Source organism: Schistocerca cancellata, chromosome 8, assembly GCF_023864275.1.
Source record: "Schistocerca cancellata isolate TAMUIC-IGC-003103 chromosome 8, iqSchCanc2.1, whole genome shotgun sequence".
Lineage (NCBI taxonomy): Eukaryota > Metazoa > Arthropoda > Insecta > Orthoptera > Acrididae > Schistocerca > Schistocerca cancellata.
This window is the reverse complement of record NC_064633.1, coordinates 41,323,496-41,348,386: the sequence shown is the minus strand read 5'-3', so window position 1 is coordinate 41,348,386 and position 24,891 is coordinate 41,323,496. Positions and strand designations below refer to the sequence as shown.

The following is a 24,891-nucleotide window of genomic DNA, read 5'->3' as shown; positions in this document are numbered from 1 at the left end:
AAAGTTGCCAGAGTGTTTTTCAAACCGAATGGCATTCTAATGTACTGGCAATGGCCTCCAGGAGTAGAGAAAACAGTGTTTGGACGATCCTCTGGAGCCACCTCTAACTGATGATAATCATTTGTCAAATCCATCATAGAAAAGTACTGGCACTGTCCTAAATGATCCAAAGTCTCCGATATGTTTGGAATGGGATATGTGTTTGTTACTGTCTTATTATTGAGGTATCAGTAGTCACAACAGTCACAACATGGTTTACGGTAAACAGGTGCTTAATTCCCTGTCGGTATCCTATGTTGAACTAATGGAGTTGCTGGTAACAGCCCTTGTGGAAAAAACAAATCCTTAAATTCCCACAATAATTCTTCCGTATGCTATCTTTCTCCTCCTTTCAAATGCTTAATTTTGTCACGCAATGCAGTTCTATCAGCAGCTAGTGGTTGATCGCTTCTCCTACATCTCGAACACCAGTCTTCGTCATCTGACACATCCAGATATGCTACTAAAATTCCTTTCCTCAAATTCTCATCTACAGCGCTAAAATTATCAACGTTCATGGGAACTACTCGCCTGTTGTACACATACAATACTACATTTCACAAAACAACCCAATGGACCCAAAACTTCATTATCCTGTAATGGTTCAATACCACATACTGTACCCACAGGTAGATTTTACTCCACACCTACCCAAAGCGACTTCCCAGTGGCACTAGACACACACTCATGTGAATTAAGCCTTAATGCTAATGTACACGGTTCAATTGGTTTGTTCATTATGTTGAATGCCCCTCGCGACAGCTCTGCATTGACAACAGTTTTCCCTAGCTGAAATAACATTCCACCAAGTTCCACTGTTCATTGTCCAAGGTCAATTTTGGCATGATGTTGATGCAAGAAATCTACTGCTAGGATCATGTCATAGCCCTCGCTTACCCATGGTACTACCTCCATGCAGGCATTAAATCGGACTTTCTCTATTTGAAAGTCAACTGTCACCGACCCCAAAGGCGTGACCTCCTTATCCCCTACTCCATGAAACCTATAACGTGGTGGGTCTAGCTTCCTTCGTCCCATTATATTCCTAGTAGCCACTGACACTTGCACCCCTGTGTCCAACAAAATCTTAAACTTTTTAGTTGCTGTGGATCCTACCACTGAACATTCCACCTCTGCATACGTATTCGTAGCATTGAAATTAAACGAGAGCTACCGAAGGTGGGTCTTGGGCCCCCTCTGCCTTTTAACACTTGTCCACCTCTCCTATCTCCACTTCTCCATCCTCCCCGATGCCGATTTCCACCCCTTCCTTTATTCCTCGGTGACTGGGTACATTGCCTCTGCACATGTCCCATACAACCACACTTAAAACATTTCACACCTGCTGCAAACACTGTTTGCCTCCTGCGTACCCCTGTTGCCACATCTATTTCCTCACATTGAATTGACAGCTGAATGACCGAATACAAAGCTTTTGAAATCCCTTCATGCACTTTCCGTGGCATATGTGCCGGTAACCCTCTCAAAAATATATAAAGTGCCCTTTGCTCAGCCTCCTGCAACAGAACATTATTCGCTTCATCGCTCTGACCAAACTCGTAAGTATACTCATTAATTTCCCTTATCCTGTCTGTAAATTTCTCTATTGTCTCCCCCTGCCTCTTTGGCATTTTACTTAACCTCTCTCCAAAGTACCAAGTGCTATTCTGTTTTTTTGTGTCTTTGTAAAAGCCCTTCCTTTAACTGCTTAAGTTGTCCTGCATTCCTTAAGGCCTCAGAACACCATAATATGTATTTGTTTCACCCATTAATCTAATATTGGCTATATGTAACAACTGCTCATGAGACCAACCATCCATCACCACTGAAGTCTCCAAGTCCTCCACTAATGAGCGCACATCCTCAGGTACCTTGCCAGAAAATGGAATAATCAAACTCGCAGCAGCTGGATCAGTCCCCTGCACTCTAGGCAACAACGACTGATCAGATGCGGTTTCCCACTCACTTCTAGATGTTAATTCATTTCTCAACTATGTATTTTCTGCTGTCAATTGTGCTACTTTTTCCAACAAAATCCGTACCACTTCTGGTTCCGACACACCTCGCGTGTCTGACTCTGCTATTGTGTTGTTTTCGTTCCCAGTTAGTTCCGAAACAAAACATTTATAATAATAATAATAATAATAATAATAATAAATCCCGTGGAGGCCCGGGAAAAGAATAGGCCTCTGGTATGTTCTGCCAGTCGTAAAAGGCAACGAAAAGAACAAACCACTAATAGGGCCAACCCCCTTTTAGTGTGATTAGTTGGTTCAGGATAGAACTAAAGAAGCCTTGGACAAGCGCCGTCATGGTCGGGGATGACACTTGAACCCTATGCCCGCCCACAATGGTAACGACAGTGCTAGCCAACTGGAAAATGATTTAAATCCAAATAGAGGTGTTTTGCAGAATATGCTTCCTGCAACCACCCTAGAAGGAAAACAGACAGGATGAGATGGTCAGATGAAGTTAACCGACACCTCATGTTCTGTTATTACCAAGCAACAAACCTAGGAACCAACACAACTGGATACAGATCACAAGTATACACAACATTTATTACCAGATACCCAGAATTAAAATTTTTAAAAGAACAACGACTAGCTGATCAGATCCGTGTAATAATCAAAAATAACAGGATACCCCAGTCAGAATTAGAAAACATCAAACAACAAGTACAATAAATACTAGAACAAAATAATGTGCAATCAGAAGAAGAAGAAAATACAGTAATGGACTCAAAAATCCCAGAGCAAACAAACAAAGAACAACACACATCAATTAAACAATCAGAGGAAAATGAAATCTTAAGACAGGCACCAGAACAAGCATAAATAGAACACGAAGTGACACACGTGTTAGATATAGAAGAAAAATTTCAGCTGACATATATAGAAAACAAAGACACAAATACAGACATTAGACCATTCTTGCATAGACCGCCAAATAACCCACAAGTCGAAACAACAATAAAAACTATCAACACAATCATACACAACAAAATAAATGAAAACACAACTATGGAAGAGTTACAACTACTGGTTTATATAGGAACACTCACTACACTAAATATACACACTAGGCAGAGATCAGAACCAACCCACACACAGAAGAAACCCACAAAACCAGCATGGCAACACAGGCTACAGATCAGAATAGAAAAACAGAAAAGACATCAGACAGCTAACACAATTTATAAGAAATGAAATGTCAGACAAAAAACGAAAAAGGTTAGATAAAATCTCACAACAAGAAGCGATATAGCAGTTAGATGAAAAGAAGCAGAAATTACAAGCATTGACCAAACAACTTAGAAGATACAAAAAAAAGTGAAAATAGAAGGAAACAAAACCAAACATTCAACACAAACCAAAAGAAATTTTACCAGACAGTAGATAACACACACATTAAAATAGACAATCCACCAAGCATAACAAACATGGAACACTTCTGGAGCAACATAAGGTCAAACCCGGTACAACATAACAGGCATGTACGGTGGATACAAGCAGAAACAGACACATACAAGATGATACAACAAATGCCTGAAGTGATAATTTTGCAACATGAAGTCACCCAAGCAATTAATTCTACTCACAATTGGAAAGCCCCTGGAAAAGATAAAATAGCAAATTTCTGGCTAAAGAAGTTCACCTCAACACATTCACATCTAACTAAATTATTTAACAGTTACATTGCAGACCCATACACATTCCCTGATACACTTACACATGGAATAACTTATCTGAAACCTAAAGATCAATCAGACACAGCAAACCCAGCTAAATATCACCCCATAACATGCCTACCAACAATATACAAAATATTAACTTCAGTCATTACACAGAAATTAATGACACATACAACACAGAACAAAATTATAAATGAAGAACAAAAAGGCTGTTGCAAAGAAGCACGAGGATGTAAAGAGCAACTGATAATAGATGCAGAGGTGACATATCAAGCTAAAACTAAACAAAGGTCGCTACACTATGCATACATTGATTACCAAAAAGCTTTTGATATTGTACCCCACTCATTGTTACTACAAATATTGGCAATATACAAAGTAGATCCTAAATTGATACAGTTCTTAAACATAGTAATGAAAAATTGGAAGACCACACTTAATATCCAAACAAATTCAAATAATATCAAATCACAGCCAATACAGATTAAGCGTGGAATATACCAAGGAGACTCATTAAGTCCTTTCTGATTCTGCCTTGCTCTGAACCCACTATCCAACATGCTAAATAATAGAAATTATGGATACAATATTACTGGAACATACCAACACAAAATCACACATTTGCTATACATGGATGATCTAAAACTACTGGCAGCAACAAATCAACAACTCAACCAATTACTAAAGATAACAGAAGTATTCAGAAATGATATAAATATGGCTTTTGGAACAGACAAATGTAAGAAAAATAGCATAGTCAAGGGAAAACACACTAAACAAGAAGATTACATATTGGATAACCACAGCAACTGCATAGGAGCGATGGAAAAAACAGATGCCTATAAATATCTAGGATACAGACAAAAAATAGGAATAGATAATACAAATATTAAAGAAGAAATAAAAGAAAAATATAGACAAAGACTAACAAAAATACTGAAAACAGAATTGACAGCAAGAAGCAAGACAAAAGCTATAAATACTTATGTTATACCAATATTGACCTACTCATTTGGAGTAGTGAAATGGAGTAACACAGACCTAGAAGCACTCAATACACTTACACGATCACAATGCCACAAATATAGAATACATCACATACATTCAGCAACAGAAAGATTCACATTAAGCAGCAAGGAAGGAGGAAGGGGATTTATCGACATAAAAAACCTACATTATGGACAGGTAGACAATTTCAGAAAATTCTTTATAGAACGAGCAGAAACTAGCAAAATACACAAAGCAATCACTCATATAAATACATCAGCTACACCACTGCAATTTCATAACCACTTCTACAACCCTTTAGATCACATAACATCAGCAGATACGAAAAAAGTAAATTGGAAAAAGAAAACACTACATGGCAAGCGCCCGTATCATCTAACACAGCCACACATAGATCAAGACGCATCCAACACATGGCTAAGAAAAGGCAATATATACAGTGAGATGGAAGGATTCATCATTGCAATACAGGATCAAACAATAAACACCAGATATTACAGCAAGCATATTATTAAAGATCCCAATACCACAACAGATAAACGCAGACTTTGCAAACAACAAAGAGAAACAGTAGATCACATCACAAGCAGACGTACAATACTAGCAAATACAGAATACCCCAGAAGAAATGACAATGTAGCAAAAATAATACATCAACAACTTGTCATACAACATAAACTAATAAAACAACACGTTCCCGCATACAAGTATGCACCACAAAATGTACTGGAGAATGATGAATACAAATTATACTGGAACAGAACCATTATAACAGATAAAACCCCACCACATAACAAACCTGACATCATACTCACCAGTAAAAAGAAGAAATTAACACAACTAATCAAAATATCCATACCCAATACAACAAATGTACAAAAGAAAACAGGAGAAAAAATTGAAAAATACATCCAACTGGCTGAGGAAGTCAAGGACATGTGGCATCAGGATAAAGTTGACATTATTCCGATTATACTATCAACTACAGGAGTCGTACCACACAATATCCACCAGTACATCAACACAATACAGCTACATCCAAACTTATATATACAACTACAGAAATCTGTTATTATTGATACATGTTCAATTACCCGAAAGTTCCTAAATGCAATGTAACATATACTGTAGAGTTAAAAGGAAGTCACACTTGATCAAGTTCTGCGTCACTTTCCATTTTTAACCAGACCTAGTGTCTGAGAAAGGAAAGAAGATAATAATAATATACCTACGCAAAACATCTAAAATGTGGCTCCTGGCAGGCCATACTAAAAACACAAACAAGAAAGAAAATATCCAACACTCAAAAGAAAACTTGTCAAAACTCACAACTTGTGACTGTAATGCAGGCGGTGGGCTTGATCGTCGTACTGGACAGATGCTATTCTGACACCAAATGTAGTGGCAACTTCTGCCACCAAATGTAGCGGGAAGAGGTAGAAGTCACCGTATTAGACTCGTCTGAGCTTTCCGAGTGACTTATGTTTTCCACCCACAGTGCCCATGTATACCTCGGTCTGTGTCACAGGGCCCCGCAATGCTGAGGAAGCACCCCAGCGGCCCATGCAATGCAATACTGTGTCAAGCCGGCCTTGGCCAGCCGCGGAGTTCCAATGGCATCAGGATGTGCTGGCTACCGACTCAGCTGTCCCCATCCTCATTGCCTCAGCGCCACTACGAGGGGCCGCCGAGTGGCCTGCTGACAACTGCTAGACGGTGTGCGCCATGATCCCTCGCTGGCATGGCTGCGATCACGGTGACAACAAGCGTCTGCGATCTGGCATCCGAATCTGCGGCCCTCACCTCAGGATGCCTCCGGCGTGTGTTGAAGCCAGCACGACAGTCCAGGCTGGCTACGGACCCCGCGCCGACCTCAGAGGGTCGAACCAGCGACCCACCTTGGTTTGGAACACTGGCGCCCCATCTACTTCTGCATGTAGTTGGTGGTGTGACATGCCCCACCATCCATGAGAGCTGCCACACTTGAATGAATCTCGTTAGAAACCCACACCTATTGATACGCGGCTGTGCGCCTCTGTTTTGCCATATGCACCACTTTGCGTCATGTACTCATTAGGTTGGCCAGTGGGCCCCTTCTGCCTGTGATTTGCGACATGCAAAACCACTACGTATACTCTTTCAGCAATCTGATGGCCCTGTGGCCTCTTTTCTACTTCGCAACTGTTGGTATGGGTAACTCACTGCAATCCGGCCCACACCTGGCTCTAACTTGTGCTCAGAATATTGCACAAAACTAACTTTCCCTGTCCTAAACGATGGTGGCACTACAAAATGAAGATTGTTTTGTATGATAGGAAAGGATTGTTTGAAGTACTTTTTGTGTGCTGTTTTCTGCTTATCATGTAACTATGTTTTATATTTTTCATAAGAGAACTGATGAAAGGAAAGCTTGCTCATATAAAATTATCTATCTTTAATGGAACTCAGAAAACTCAATCCAAATTATGTGAAGCAAAACAAGACAACACAGTATTCAAAACTAAACTTATCTTGAAAAAATAATGAGTCAGTTGCAAGTTGATTCACACTGATTTATATTAGTTTTCTGATTTCCCAAAATTACTAATTGTATTCCCTTCCAGACAAAACCAGTATGATAAATTTGTTCATTTTAAATGTTACTGTCTTTTTTTTCTTCATTCACTCCCTGCCTGAGCATCCAAATTAGTCAGTGTCATATTTTGTGTAGCTGAATGGTAAATATGTGTTACAAAACATTCATATAATTTCCAATGATGATAATAGTTTTCCTTTGTGTGTGCAGTTGCCGAGCTTCTGGTGTCCTACAAGTTTATCAACACCAGAAAAGAACTATGATTTCATTTTGCCAACAGCATCAAAACCTTTTAATTTCAACAACAGTGCAGGTTTACGTTATGAAGCTATGGAAGTTCGACAGTGTCTGAAAGAAGGTAGGATAAATTTACAAATTTATTGGTGAAATTCTAAAACAGATCCTGACTCTGTACTTTTCTTTCTAATGTTTTAGCTGTTAAATTTGGTACTGATTGTGATTTTGTTGTACAAGGGGTAGCGTATGAAACTCTTTTCATATTTGTATATCTAAAAACAAAGATGATGTAACTTACAAAGATGATGTAACTTACCAAACGAAAGCATTGGTATGTTGATAGAGACACTAACAAACACAAACACACACACAAAATTCAAGCTTTCGCAACCCACGGTTGCTTCATCAGGAAAGAGGGAAGGAGAGGGAAAGACGAAAGGATGTGGCTTTTAAGGTAGAGGGTAAGGAGTCATTCCAATCCCGGGAGCGGAAAGACTTACCTTAGGGGGAAAAAGGGACAGGTATACATTTGATAGCCAGTTAATGTCTGATGATGGTGTTGCAAGCTGAAAATGGTTAACTAAATAGATTAATCTTGTATAATTGGCATGGGCAACCTTTGGTGATCTACAGGCCTGTTTCAAATACTTACTTAAACTTGCAGGCCAACTATGCACATGTAGCAATAGCAGTGCTCCTAGTGCATAAAGGTAAAACTTTGGAATGTGCGATTTTAATTTTATGGGGTAACACAGTGATATGAATGACACCCTTTCATGACTTGCCATGCCAACAAGTTATGCCTTAGAACAGACTTTTTGAGTACATGCATTTTACGTTCACTCAATCTTCAGGTGTTCACATTAATTAACAAGTCATGTACAGTGTATATTTACTATTATTTACATTTTATGGCCTTCATTGGACCACTCTAGCCAACTCTATACAAAGAATTTTTCAGTTTCCTGTCAGCCCAGTACTTCTTCATTCTCTCGGATCTCATCCTTCTTTCTTTATCGGAAATCACCCTTCCTATTGTCTGTTTGTTGATTCTCAATTGCAGTCTGGTTTCTTTCCTGATTTTGTCAGTTTTGTTTCTTAGGTCTTCGAATGTAATCTTTAGCTCATCCATATCTTCCTTGATTCCTGTAATCCACTTAATATTGCACTTGCTATTCCACAGTTTTTCTGTTATTCTCCTGGTGATTCTGTTCTCTGGTGTTCTGATTAGACGTCCAAAAAATGAAATATGTTTCTTCTTGATTGTACTCATTACTAATTCTATTTCCTTGTAGACTGTTTCATTTGTAGCTTACTTAAGACATTTTACATTAGCTGTCTTAAAAATTCCCTCACAAAATTCTTCAACACTTTTAGTAAAGGAACTTTCTTGATGAAACATAAACAAGTATAGACAACTGAAGATGAGTTCCCAGGAATCTGGAAATGTCATCATAGGAAAATTAACATCTATGAAAACAACTGGTTGGAGTTAATTCATTATAGATTACCTTCAGTTTCAACAGTTGTAGTTTTTTAATATGTCCACTATGGACAATAACTATTTACTAATGTTAACAAGACAGAGACTAGGAAAACAAAATACAGCATTGAGATAGGCAATCTCAGTCAATAAATAATTAGGAGTAGCTTTGTGAATTTCTTCCAGATGGAAACCAGTTGCAGACTGGATCCAGTCCGTGGGCCACTGGTTGCCCAACCTTGCTGTAGAATATACGCAATATTGTGCTTTTTCATTTATAATAATTATATTGCTTTACCAAGAAGCAACAAAAGGATCGCTTAACATCTCCATAAATCAGATAAGTAACATAGTGCTGTAATTTAAATACCTGGAAGAAATCATCATGCACAGCCTAAGCAAGACAGTAACATCAAAAATAGAATCAGTAAAATAAATAATAAAGAAATTTTCACCTTGTGAACATGGGATAAGAAATGATTGATAAGAGATATTGAAATCCAACAATATAAAATGGTAACTATCTCAAAAGCAGCATCAGCTTGTGAGGCTGCTCCAAAATAAAAATGAAATAACTGATCAGGTCCTCAAAATTGAAAAAAGAATCATCAGACCTTGCGTAAATAGAAAATAGATGTTGAAGGAATTTGGCGAATATCCTTGGGAGAGGAATAACAATAGCCTGTACACTATTGCAGTTGCTCTAATGTCTTTAATTTTATTATTTCCTCATGTGTACACTGGATAGGTGAGGGTGCAGTGGGTGGTGGCATGAGGTAACATTTTCTCGGTCTCTCCTGTGAAGTCAGTAAACCTGAAATTCATAGATTATGATTCGTTGTAGACATGTTGTGACAGTTTTCATGATCTCTAAAAACTATAAACGCAGAAAATGAAAGTTTGTATAGTAAATAATGATAATGAACCACTTAAAAGAAAAGTTATTAAAAAAAGAAAATAAGAAACTGAGGAGAGGAAAAAAAAGTGTGTGTGTGTGTGTGTGTGTGTGTGTGTGTGTGTGTGTGTGTGTGTGTGTGTAAGAAACAATGAAAAATAAATGAATGCCATAAAATACAAGGAAACAAAACACACACACACACACACACACACACACACACACACACACACACACACACACACACACACACACACGCGCGCGAGGGACTGTTAGTGAGTGACTAGTGGCTCAGAGGGAGGTTAGTTTGCCTTTTAGGAATGTGGGAGGGAGGGTTGGCAAGTAGTAGAGTTGTAGTGGCCAGTGGGAAGTGGCACACACTGAAGGCACCTTGGGGACATTAATTGGGAGGGGGGCAGGACTAAAGAAGGGGAAACAGTTGGGTGTAGGCTGCAGCGAATAAATTCTCGAAACACATTTTGCTCAGCGTGAATAAAATATGCAACCCCTGCTGTGTTTAAACTGAAAGCATTTGAGCATTGCAAAGTGAATGACTGTCAACTAGCACTTCAAGTGGCCATACACTGAATCACACTAAATATGGTTCGACAAAGGTGTCATGATCACAACAATCACAAAACTGCGTTTGCACAGTAGAGATAGTTTGGAAATGATTGTGATTGGTCATGATATCTTCATTCGAACGAAGCTGATTACTCTCATCATGCGCTACGCCAAGTAGAGCTTGGGAGCGGCGGGAGATAAGGCACAAATTGTTCCAACTTTTACATGTTTACTGGTTCAAATCTGCTGAGTAGAGTGCCGTGGTGTCAAGAAATTTAATCACGTAATATTTGTAAACACTACTAGATGGCCAACATCATGTTAGCGTCATTTTTTCTCCACAAACATTTTTTCGTAATGCGTGAATCGCAGGAAAATGATAAATATGTTGATGCAAAATTGGGTGCAGATTAACATTGTGGGTATAGCAAATTTGATGGGACTGATAAAAAAAATGATGTGAACAGTGGGAAAATGTTAATTCTGGGCACATAAAAGTGGTGTTATACTGTAGAACATATCAGGAGAGTCTCAAAATGTTCGATAAAAATTTACCAGTCATAACAAAATACCTCGTCAAAAATTATAGAAAAGCTTATAGAAACCAACATATCCAGTTTACAAACAGTAATAGTTTTCCTTTTTTACAAGCAGTACAGACTTGTTTTGAGTGTGTCCATTTCCCTTAGGCCACACACAGAATGGTCAAGCCTGCCCCTAGTTACCCACTGTCACAAACAAACCTGTCGCCACAAGCCCACACAGTTCGCAAGTGCAGCTCACCAAGTTGTTGGTTGTAAATACCTGCAATGACAGCACGTTTCCAGAGCAACTGCCAGCACTAGCGCATGTCCTAGACCACCTCACAGTCACCTCGACAACAATTGACTGATGTCTCTCTGTATGTGGTGTGCTATTTCATAGATTTCACCCTCCATAGAGCCTACATCCCTAAGTGTGATATTGCATAGTATGAATTGACAGGACGGACTTGTGAAAATGATGTGTTACAGTTAGATTGTACAACAACAAAATACGGTAAAACAGTAATCTATTGTAGTATAATATTGAGGAGTCAGCTTTGTAATGAGCCACTTTTTTAACTTGTGTGTTATGAGACAAACTTTTGATTCAGTTTCCTGTGTTTCTTTGTTTAGTCCAATATGATAAGGACTCCAGACAGATAATCAGTTATATAGGATCTGTTTCATAAATGATTTTTTATGTACTTCATTTCTAGGTAAGCTGTGCATTCCCAAAATTATATCAGTGCATCATAGTGGCCATTTGTGTTTCCCTTTAGAACACATGGGTGCATATGGCGATTGTGGCCTAATGCAAGTCTCAGAGAATAACATAGTTCAGATTGTAGTGAAAAATGTAAATGCTAAATGTGGTATAGGTTTAATTTACCATGATACTTAAAAAAAAAAAAAGTAAAAGCTCAGCGTAAAAAAGACTAGGAAGGACATCACACAAAGAGATTTAGGGGGATAACAGAAACTCTAAACATATCCCATATGGCTTGTTAGACAGTGATATGAACCCTGTTCTACATCTATGCTATGCAAACTGATGAAGTGCACTGCGGAAGGCACTTCCCATTATACCATGCATTAGATTCTTCCTGTTCAATTTGCGTGTGGGGTGTGGGGAGGAGGAGCTGTTTAAATGCCTCTGTTCATGCTTATTTAGTCAGATATTGTCTTTGCAGTCCCTACATAATCAGTATATAGTGTATTTGTAGGTCCCTCACTTACTCCTGGTACTTGATACTTTGTAAGTAGGTTGTTTTGTGGGATACATCGCATTTTATCTTAAAGCAGCTGTCAGTTCAGATATTTCTTGAGAATTCATGCTGCTGTTTGAAAATGTTCAGTACCCGCCTCCCGCCTCCTCCCCCATTAGTCCTATTTTGTTTGGGTCCCATACAACAATATGCGGAGGCTCACAATTATTTGGTGAATACATGTGTGACAAACATTGAGCCCCAAGCCATTGCAGTACTTCTTTCTTTTCTGTGCTGTAGTCTCAATGCCCAATTATATATTTTCTAAGACTTTTTCTCTAGGATAGATTCCCCGTTTGCTCATAGGTCGTTGATTATGGATTTTCTCACTTTGTTTCATAACTTTATACCACCTATGTTTGGTCCCTATATTTGTCTGACCTCCACATTTCCAAAAGGTTTTAGAGAAGTGCTAGCCATACGGGCAAGGTCGTCCAATAACCAGCATTGCAGCCAGTCCATGTGAAACCTCGTCAGGTACCCATGTGGTGGCAGCATACTGATTACGCAGGAAACATAACCATTCATGCCCTAACTTTTACCTCACTGCGCATGCTGAAGAGTGGGTGTTTGTCCATTTGGGGGCACCAAGACTCCACACAGTGGCCATCAAGCCATTGTTCTGGCACCCATGGGGAGAGCCTTCGTTTGGAGTAGGGGAGTATATGGCACCCTGAAATGACCTAAGCTATTGGCGAGTGACTGAAAGGCTCTTGGCAATCTCTTCATGAAGACATGAAATCTTCAGTGTAGATCATTATGATTTTAGGAACTTTTCCTTCCTTAGTCACATCATGGGAGGAAAGCAAAATAAAGTGGCTTCCAGAAACTTGTTCCTCTCATTTCCTGGTTTTCGGTTAGACATGTGGAGGATCCTTTCTCCCTATTAAGCCAATATTTTTTGAGGGCGATATTGAAAACGTATTTGGAGAACTCTCTTCTCTTAGTAAATAATGAAGTGTTTCCACCTTAATTAAAATACTGAACATTACCCAGTCTTGGATGTTACTACCTTGCAAATAGGTTGATGTACCTGTTACTGTAACATCCCATAAGAGTGTAATGGTATGGGTATAATTTTACACCAGGACTTAGCACTGCTGACAGATGAAGAAAAACACAAACACTTGAAGTGTAGAATCTGTTTTGCATGTTGAGACCTGCCATACCACAAGGTTAACACTTAGAGCATTCGTTCTCAGTTTTGAGGGAGATTTGCTTCCTCATAAGATCCAAATCATGTTTACAGCTGTGATGTGTAGCTGTATTTCCCACCCCTGATGTGATGCTTCAGATCCTGGGTGGCTGACTAGAGGGATAAGAATATCTTGTAGAACAAAGTGGCAATTATATCAAAACGTTAGAAACAGTCAAAATCTAAATGCAGCAGCCCATTACAAACAGTATTGTAAGGTGCTGAAAAATGTTATTAGGAAGGCAAAAAGTATGTGGTATGCAGATAGAATAGCTAAGTCTCAGGATAAAATTAAAACCGTATGGTCAGTCGTAAAGGAAGTGGCTGGTCTGCAGAGGCAGGTCGAGGATATAGAATCAGTGCGTAGTGGGAATGTCCGTGTTACTGATAAGTCGCATATATGTACAGTATTTAATAATCACTTTCTGAATATAGCAGGTGAACTAAATAGAAACCTAGTCCCAACAGGGAATCATATAGTGCTCTTAGAAAAAAGTGTTCCGAGACTGTTACCTGAAATGCTCCTCCATGATACTGACAAGAGGGAGATTGAGTTAATAATTAAATCACTAAAGACCAAGAACTCTCATTGATATGACGGGGTATCTAGAAGAATACTGAAGTATTGTTCTATGTATGTTAGCCCAGTACTTAGCCATATATGTAACTTTTCCTTTAGGAGTGGTCGGTTTCCTGACCGATTAAAGTACTCGGTAGTGAAGCCACTTTATAAAAAGGGAGACAGGGATAATGTTGACAATTATAGACCTATTTCTATGCCGTCGGTGTTTGCTAAAGTTATCGAGAAGGTTGTATATGCAAGGTTACTGGAGAATTTAAATTCACATAATTTGCTGTCAAATGTTCAGTTTGGTTTTAGAAATGGTTTAACAACTGAAAATGCTATATTCTCTTTTCTCTGTGAGGTTTTGGACAGATTAAATAAAAGGTTGCGAATGCTAGGTGTTTTTTTTTTTTATTTAACGAAGGCTTTTGACTGTGTTGACCACAAAATGTTACTGCAGAAGTTGGACCATTATGGAGTAAGGGGAGTAGCTTACAATTGGTTCGCCTCTTACCTTAAGAACAGAAATCAGAAGGTAATTCTCCACAATATTGAGAGTGGTAGTGATGTTCAGTCCCAATGGGGCACTGTTAAGTGGCGCGTTCCCCAGGGGTCGGTGCTGGGGCCACTGCTGTTTTTTTATTTATATAAATGATATGCCTTCTAGTATTACAGGTGATTCAAAAATATTTCTGTGTGCTGATGACACCAGCTTGATAGTGAAGGATCTTGTGTGTAATATTGAAACAGTATCAAATAACGTAGTTTATGAAATAAGTTTGTGGCTTGTGGAAAATAATTTGATGCTAAATCACAGTAAGACTCAGTTTTTACAGTTTCTAACACACAATTCAACAAGAACCGATATTTTGATCAGACAGAATGGGCATATTATAAGCGAGACGGAACAGTTCAAGTTCCTAGGAGTTCGGATAGATAGTAAGCTGTTGTGGAAAGCCCATGTTCAGGATCTTGTTCAGAAACTAAATGCTGCTTTATTTACCATTAGAACAGTATCTGAAATAAGTGACACTTCAACAGGAAAAGTAGTCTACTTTGCATATTTCCATACGCTTATGTCGTATGGTATTATTTTTTGGGGTAATTCTTCTGATTCAAAAAGGGTATTTTTGGCTCAAAAATGGGCTGTTCGAGCTATATGTGGTGTAAGTTCGAGAACCTCTTGTCGACCCCTATTCAATAGTCTGGGAATTCTGATATTGCCCTCACAGTATATATTTTCTTTAATGTCGTTTGTTGTTAGCAATATTAGCCTATTCCCAAGAGTTAGCAGCTTTCACTCAGTTAATACTAGGCAGAAATCCAATCTGCATGTGGAATGCACTTCCTTGACTCTTGTGCAGAAAGGTGTGCAGTATTCTGCTGCATCCATTTTCAATAAGCTACCACAAGAACTCAAAAATCTTAGCAGTACCCCAAACACTTTTAAGTCTAAACTGAAGAGTTTCCTCGTGGCTCACTCCTTCTATTCTGTCGAGGAGCTCCTGGAAGAGCTAAAAAATTAAGCAAATTCCAGTGTTACATTGCTGATTTTCTTTATTTAAATTTATGACTTGTCACCTGAATCTGTTTTTTTTTTTTTTTTTTTTTTTTTTTTTTTTTTTTTTTTTTTTTTTTTTTTATATATATATTTCATTTTATCTGTTTCTAATATCGTGTTATAATTTCATGTATTGACTCGTTCCATGACCATGGAGACTTCTCCTTAATTTGGTCCCACGGAACAATAAATAAATAAATAAATAAATAAATAAAATAAATCCCAACTCTTGAAGTTTTATGTCTTCCTGTTGTACATATAACCCAATTGGTAAAGACTGGTTGGCCGTTTCATGAAAACTTACCTTGTGCACTGCTATCTGTCTGCAGACAGTTGTAGAAATTATCACCATCCCCAAAATATACTACCCTAATTAAAGAATGCAAACTCCAAGAACTGGAGGTCTTATTGTCCCTCTTGGTTTGAAGCTCAGAAAAACATGATTCTATCCTGTCTCAATGATACTGACTTCTGCCACTACTGTGGCCAGGTTGTTGACAGTACCTAAAGTATCTATTCCTTCAACATGGACTTTCACTAGTCACACAATTAAATTACACCCTGGGAACAATAGGCTCTCCCCTCTCATGGTTCATCCAGCACCATCTGTAGGAACCCCGCATCTGGTTGGAGAAGCATCATTTTCCGGTGGCTGAAGGTAGCGTGGACTGTGGGTCTCATGGTTTCTCACTCCTCTTTGGTTCCTACTGCCACACCAAATAAGGTCTCACAAGACTCCATTCACCAAAAGTAGTGAAAGAGAGAAAGAACAACTCTCAGGAGAAGGCTATTCCAGTGACCCCGGAGGCTCCAGATCCTCCTTACTCCACCAGCCTCTGAATCAGTGTTCATTGTTCTTCCACCTCCGTTGGTTACATACAGTGATCCTGGTGTGTGACCTATCCTTTTGGGCCCATCACACCTAACGAGGACACCCATAATGTGATAATTCATTGGGGGTGCAGTGGACATTACTGGCACCTGCCAGAACAACAACACTAATTTACTCCGGTTCGGTGATATCTGTAGGTCTCCAAGAACCACATTTCATTGAGCATTCCCCATCTCTTGGAGGTTACCTTGCATTCTGTCAGAACCATACTGGCCCTGAAAGAGCCTCTGGAGAGGTCTGTACATTGGTAAACACACATGTTGTCAGTGAATGGACTCTCCTCTGTACCACATCAGAAGGAATAGCAGTAAGAGTGTAAATGGCCTTAATGATCACAAATTGTAATGTTTATTTACCCATATCCAGGGTGTTTACCTTTTCTAATACTTGAAAAATTCAGTACACGCCACCCCCTGTGGGGGAAGTACCTCATTGTCTTGGAGAGGCCTTCTGATTTTCCAGCTTCTTTCTGATCTTTATTTTTTCCCTCAGTGATGGTACTCCTATCCACTTCAGTACCATCCATGGCACCTTTTCAGCTATCACTCTTATGATCTCTTCACCCAATCTCTTGGCTTTACTACAGCGGTTTCCATACAATAATTTTCATGACGGTAACCATGTTGCTGGTGATCCCGTCATTTCATTGTCATCACCCGACAGACCAATTATCATGTCAGGCTCTTCGAAGGCCAAACTGGTAATTGCATACCTGTCAGATTACATCAGCGAGGTTATGGGAGACATGTCCGACGTGATCACCTGCATCACTGAAACTGCTATTCTTCTTTCTACAGGCCTTCTCCACTGCTGGCTGATGCCATAGTGGACCAAAGACATTGCAATATTCAGCACCATTGAAGGCCCCTCCAGCATCCTTCACAGGCCACTCTCGTCACATTTAAGTGGCTCCAAACTAAGTATCTCTCAAATTAAACACAGTAAGAAAGAATACTGGCAGCACAATGTCTCATCCTTGAGAATATATCTCTTTGTATCTCTCTATCCAAGGTGTGGACTAAACTGTGTAGTCTTTTCGGGTGCTGGAGATCAACAACTGTCTGGGTCTCTTCAATCATGGTGATATTTCTACTGATGTTTTGATCCTTGTTGAACACCTTCTGATCCACTTTGTGGCAGTGTTGGCATTGTCTTCTTACCGAACTACCTTTCAAACGCATAAGACAAGTTGAAGTCATCTTACTATCCTTTACCCTGGGTCACACAGAGCTATGTAATGAACCTTTCACTGACTGGAAAGTGCTTCAGGCTTTTGACTATTCACACAATACAGCCCCAAGCCATGATTTAATTAATAATTAGCTGATCCAACACCTGAGTGTTACTCAACAGCTACTGACCACTTAACTTCCCTACTGTTCTTTTCAAACAGTCAGAGAATGATACCCAACCATTATACTGGGTTCACAAATCATAGAGCCGTTAGTCTCCATAACATTGTAGTTTATGGTAGAGAAGATCCACAGTTGACAATCTGCTTATGTTTGAAATGACAAGCTGGCTGTGTTTTTCTAAATACCAACTACTCATTGCCCTCTGTTTTGACTTACATAAGGCAGAAGACACCACATTTGACACTGCCTCCATGACTGGGGCTTATGAGGCTCCCTCCTGATTTATTTTTTTGTCTTTTTTTTGCTTTGGGTTGGAGTTGGTACATCATTCAGTTCCCCATGAGTCCAAGAGAATAGCATCCCACAGGGCTCCTTGCCCAGTGTTACTCTTCCTCATTGCCATCAATGGGTTAGTGGCGTCCATTGGGCCAGTGGTCAACTCGGTGCTATATGTGGATGACATTTGCATTTGATATAGTTCCTAATCTGTAGCCTTGGCTAAACGCCAGCTCTGGGGGCCATCCAAAGAGCCTTCATTCAGGCCTTTTCCCTTGGATCCAGATTATCTCTGATGAAAAAGTGAGTCATGCGTTCTGTCATCTTACCATACTCTATTCTGACCCAAACTTGTACTTGCATATCCAGTGCTTGGATATTGTTGCACACTCCTGATTTCTGAGAACCTTCTTTTGTAAAAAAAAAAAGCTGATGTGGCTGCCCCATATTCATCAACTAAAGACCAGTTGCATGTGAAAACTCAAGTCTCTCTCCTTTCTTGCTCACATCTCTTGGGTTGGACACCATGCTACACTCCTCCATATTTACTGTGCTCTGGTCTCATCTCCTTTGGATTATGGTTGCCTAATTTATGACTCTGTGGAACATTTGTCTTTGATATTATTGGACTTAGTCCATCATCGTTGAATAAAATTCTGGACTAGTCCTGCCCTTGTCCTGTAGGAAGTCTCCTTGCCAAAGCAGGGATCTTCCCTCCTCAGTTCAGATGATACCATCTCTTGCTCACTTATTCAGTCACCATTCGACACTTTTCTGATCATCCAATTTACGAAATTCTTTTTGCAGACAAGGGCTACCGACCTCCTACAACTTGCCCTTGGATTGTATTACCAGTTGGAAAGTACCTCAAGGCCCTCCTCATAGCCCCCTTAGGATATGCTTCAAGTGTCGTCGTCCCCTCCCCCCCCCTCCCCCCCCCCCCCCAAGTCAGTGATTAGCATCGAGGCCACAAATTAGGCTGATTAGTACCCAGGCCACAAATAAGGGCCGATCTATTTAGAGTACCTAAAGTTGAAGTTACCTTTATGACCTGCTAGTGTTTTTTCCTTTCATTTCTTCAGGACTGTCAGGGTGCTACTGTTATTTACACTGATAACTCTAAAATTGTAGCTAGAACAAGAAATGCTTTTACATCTTCCACTGGTCAAGAAAATTTGTTGCCAGGAGTGTGTAGTGTTTTTATGGTGGAGCTGGTGATAGCCATTAACAGAGCCATATGTTTTATTCAAGAGACCTCCCTCAACCACAGTTTAGTTTGTAGTGACTCAATGAGCAATTTCTATTGATTGATGTTACTCCTGTCATACTATGATATCTGCTATCCATGACCTCCTCCATAACCTTAGTCATACTGCTTGCTCAATTATTATCTGGGTTCCAAGTCATGTGGGTGTCATAGGGAATGGACTGGCTGACAGTTTGGGTAGAGAAGTGAAGTCATTGCACACAAATTTTAACAATTTGATATATCATCTCAGAATATCACTCTAAACAACTTATTGGGAGTATATAGTTGTAAATATTTGCTCTCTCTTAGCGCTTGTAGGTTTGTACATGCAAAATGACAAAAAATGATTAGACATATTAGTTTTTAATATTTTAAAAAATATTCATATCTGACAGTCTGTAAGAAATGCTGTTTACTCATGACAGTTACTAATGAATTTCATGCCATGAGGATATGTCTGTACTGTACATAGCGAGTTTTGCAAGAGCTAGCATTTATTATGAAGCATTTGTAATTTCAATGTAATATGGAAAGTTCTTGGTGGAATACAAATACTGCAGTGAGTAACAGTATCCTTTCACCATACAGTTGAACTGATAAGTAACTTAGTCATTTAAACAAGTCTGAAAATGTAGCCAAACTTTCTGACAATGTTTTCCTTTGGAACTAAGTGACATAAAACACATGCATTTGCTCAAATACACTGCCCTACAGTTACTGCTGTGAGTGTGGTGGTGTCAGTTGCAGGGGGTGAGAGGAGATGATCTTCAAGTTTTAAACAGCCATGAGAAAGGTGTACAGAAATCAGATGGCAGGGGCTGAGAAGGGAGTGATACAAGGTTGTAGCTTATCTCCAATGTTATTCAATCTGTATATTGAGCAACCAGTAAAGAAAACAGAAGAAAAATTTGGAGTAGGAATTAAAATCCGAGGAGAAGAAATAAAAACTTTGAGGTCTACCAATGACACTGTCATTGTCAGAGACAGCAAAGGACATGGAAGAGCAGTTGAACAGAATTTTCAGTGTCTTGAAAGGAGGATATAAGAGGAACATCAACAAAAGCAAAACGAGGATAATGGAATGTAGTAAAATTAAATCAGGTGATGCCTGGGGAATTAGATTAGGAAATGAGACATTTAAAGTAGTAGATGAGTTTTGCTGTTCAGGGAGCAAAATAACTGATAATGGTCGAAGTAGAGAGGATATAAAATATACACTGGCAATGGCAAGGAAAGCATTTCTGAAGAAGAGAAATTTGTTAACAGTGAGTATACATTTGTCAGGAAGCCTTTTCTGAAACTATTTGTATGGAGTGTAGCCATGTATGGAAATGAAACATGGACAATAAATTGTTTAGACGAATGCTGAAGATTAGATGAGTAGATCATGCAACTAATGAGGAGGTACTGAATAGAATTGGGCAGAAGAGGAATTTGTGGGACTGCATGACTAGAAGAAGGGATCGGTTGGTAGGACACGTTCAAAGGCATCAAGGGATCATCAGTTTACTATTGGAGGGAAGTTCGGAGAGTAAAAATTGTAGAGGGAGACCAAGGCTTGAATACACTAAACAGATTCAGAAGGATGTAGGTTGCAGTAGTTACTCGGAGATGAAGCAGCTTGCACAGAATAGAGTAGCATGCTTAGCTGCATCAAACCAGTCTTTAGACTGAAGACTATGACGACAACAACAACAACAACAACAACAACGAGTAAGGTGTGGTTCTTAGATCATTGTTTTTTAATGTTAAATAGTAATATGTACATGTTAAAGTGGAACCTCCTTCCCAGAATCCTCCCATCCTCTATAAAAGGTTGTAAGAGGAGGCTACTCATCACCTGTGTCCTGAAAACTAAAATACGTATGTCAAAAACGTCTCCTCATTCTTCACGCACCTCTTGCTGTTCAATTCTTCTATGAAATTGTCTTTTGCTAATTATTTACATTTTAGTATGTGAATGTTACATTATGTTTCAGGTCTCCAAATCCACAGAAGTTAACCATTTTATTCTAATATATTATGTTTCAGGATTGCTGGAGAGTCCCAAAATGACTCATGCAGAGAGTTTACTTCTGGCTGAATTAGAAGACAAACTGAGACACATAATAGGAGTGAAATTCGATCAAGATGATTAGTAAACCTTGTCGTTTGTATAGTGATTAACTGATGATATTCCATATTGAATAATTGTGCTCCTTAGTGGAAAAAGTATGAGTATAAAACAGTATATTGTATGTTTCATATAAAGTGATGTTTTGTATACATTTTTGCAGACAAGATAAGGCTTGCTTCAGAAAATCAAATTGAATTTTTTCTCCCTCCCCACCCCCACCCACCAACATCTCCACCCCACCCCCAACCCTCATCTGTGTATGTTGCATATTCTAGTGACCAGTTGTGACAACAAATTTAATGTAACAAACAGTATACTATAATGATTGATTGATCATCAAATTAGGGTACCCAAATTCATACCATTAGTGGCATTACAGAATTAAAATGCACAGAATAAAGTCTTATGAATGTAACCATATGGTTGCAGGATAGTATACTGCAGCTGTGTTCTTGGCTTTGCTGTCCACAGCTTGTTTCCTGTCAGTTCCAAATACTCGTCGTCCTATTGCCACATCAGAGATCTGCTTGACAGTGCGAGTTCAACATGTAGGGGGATAGTGCAGCAAATTACATGGTTTGAACTTAAAGCTTCCTTGGTTGCAGTATTGCAAATCATTTGCTCCCCCAACACTCAAATAGCCTGATAATGTAGTGACTCAACTTTCCCCTGATTTTGACCTAAAGCATATTCTAGATGTTTTGGATTGATTTACCTGCTGGATGCCTCAGCAGAATTGCCATCACAGTATTTTGGTAATAAAAATAATCAGGAATTTTGTACCTAGTCACATGTCATCTACTTCTGTGTCATCGAGGTAGCAAAATATTTCGCAGCATCGGGAGATGCAAATTCTGAGCATACATTCGTGAAAATGATAGAGCAGCTAACTACATCCCTATCTTTTTCACATTGTTTTGCATTATCTTAAATTGTAATGCTTGCTTGGATATCATAAAAATTGTCTTTAGATGCGTAAACTGAAACACAAATCCTTAGGCTCAATTCCCACATGGGGTGCAGATGGGATGTGAGCAACTCACACTGAAGTGGTGCTGTCACAAAGCTGCAAGATGGTTGTGCTACAAATGAATTAGAATGTGTTGTTCATATGGATATATTGATTCAGAGGAACTTTTGTAACTCACAAATCTTGAGCAACAAAGAAGATATTGGGTACATCTGTTATGGCTGAAAAAAAGGAAGAAAATGGCACATTCTACATAATGAAAACACTGAACACACATCCCACATGTCTCCAGCATTTTTACAGAATGTCTCAAAAGTGTTTGCTTATTGCAGTAAACAATGTGAAAGACAGCATTCAGAGAAAAGCAATAAAACTGGAACGGTTTGATCCTATTTCCTATTTTTCATATGATATTCATTTGAACATAAGCCTAAATATTGCTGATTGTGCAAGAGATGTTCAAAATGTTGGAACACTTTTCCAAAATATGGCCATCTGTTTGTAGAACTTAAATTCCTTGTTACATGGCTTACTTTACTACCATGTGACAGAGATTTTGTCCTTATAGAGAAGAACAAAATATCCTTTCACCCAGAAAACTGGTTTCCAGTCATTTCCAACATCAAAGGCAATGGATTCCTTCTGTGTAAGATGAAACCAGAGGATTTCAGAGATCTTAACACGTTACTTCTCAGGTGCACAGAGGCTCATTCTATATAACTGGCTACAAATTTCATCTTACTACCCTAAGGGGAAGGAGGATGGTTAATTCTCTGCAACCATGGATTCGTCAAAGCATTGCAGACAAGCCAGGAGGTACTGGGAAAAGAAATCTTCCACTAGACAACATTAGTTTCTGTATGTTGTGAGATAAAATTCTGCCAGTAAAAAGTGCCTAGGAAAAGTCCTTACTTGACATTTGTCAGTATATTCCAACCAAAAGACAGCATTTCTGTGAACAAGTACCAAGCGAATAGTGGATTTACATGTCTGTCTGGCAAAACCAGTTGGTTGAGGACAGAGAATGTAATGCTTGACTGTACTTGTTTAGTGTAATTGCAACAGGAATAATGTTAAATTTTTCTCTGCCTTCTGCTGCTACTGCTTGTGAAGATTTGTAATGCAGTAAACCTTGGGTGTTTTGACTTGGGTTGTTGTACGTCCTCAAAATAAAGTTTCTATTTTTGGAATAAATAACACAGAAAAACCAGTGTTTTAGCAGCACAATGTTGTAACTACACAGATTCAACATTGTTTGTCCAGGAAAATAAAAAAGATAGTGCTAGTTTCTGAAAAAGAACAAGTACTTGTGTTATAATCTGTTCAAGAAGTATGCAAAATACTGTTTTACCTAACATACCATGCGTGCTGCAAGAAAACCTAAATATGTAAACATAAAATAAGTAGGCATAAAATATCCAGAATACACAGTACTTTATCTGCAGCAATAAAAAAATCCTATTTGTCATTCATTGCTCTCTGGAATACATGCCATTTGTTTGGCAATATGTAAACAAAAGCATTTATTGAATGTGCCATTAATGAACTTGTTAGCTGTATACTGTATACATAAATTTTTCTTGTCTACACTAACTCTACTGCTGGATCTGTGGTTTTCTACCTCTAGTTTTAAAATGAAAATAATTCCTAAAGTAATATTAACTTAAAATATGTCTGTAACTGACTTCATAAACCACATACAAAAGAGAAGCTCAAACCACAAATATGTCAAGTGTTGCGTGTTGTAGCTCCTCGCAACCAAACATCAATTTATATCGCTTATTTACTCAGGACTGAAAAGATGTATCACTCTCCTTCCATCATTAAAAACAATTTCAATATGTTTGCTATATTTTCTATGCAACAATATATGTCCTAAAACCCACCAAATATCAACTTACCGGTGACTACAGACTTTTTAAAATATACTCATTGGTTTACATAGTTTGGAAATATCAAAATCACAAATTAAAATCAATTCACTATTGAGCTGTGATTTTGGGCTATAAGACATGGAAGAATCATTTTTTACATACTGATTAGTTTCCTCAAACTCAAATGAGAGAGATTGTGTAGCAGAGAATGTGTGTGAATTCCGAGACAGTGATTTTTAATTTTTTATGTGAAAAGGAAATGTTTCACTGAAAAACTATCTACAGAGACAAATGTACCTTTGCTTCATCTATGCAAAACAAACTTTTTGAGGCACATCAGTTTGACTTAAAACTAATAAAAGCAGCAGCATGCCAGTCGTCGCTTTGGTGTAGCACTCGCGGCTATAAACGGGCGTGATACATGCCATGGAGTGACGTGTCTTCACCACAACAGTTCTGTGTGAATTGCTTCAATTGTTAATGTAGTAGTAGTGTGGAACAGAACCTCATTGTCACCAGACATCTGTGCCACACCATTCCTGTGTGATTTGGTC

The 24,891-nt window shown here is 38.8% G+C and overlaps 1 protein-coding gene across 2 annotated transcripts in view; it reads left to right on the top strand.

Annotated features, from left to right (window-relative positions):
• The window catches only part of LOC126094535 (trans-1,2-dihydrobenzene-1,2-diol dehydrogenase-like), a 97,105-nt gene extending 75,438 nt beyond the window's left edge, over positions 1-21,667 (top strand). For both annotated transcript variants that reach the window (XM_049908959.1, XM_049908961.1), the window contains exons 5-6: positions 7,527-7,674; positions 21,409-21,667. In XM_049908959.1, coding sequence (XP_049764916.1) covers positions 7,527-7,674; positions 21,409-21,515 — 255 coding nt within the window. In that variant the 3' untranslated portion in view covers positions 21,516-21,667. The remainder of the gene's footprint in view (positions 1-7,526; positions 7,675-21,408) is intronic.
• Positions 21,668-24,891: the final 3,224 nt, after the last annotated feature.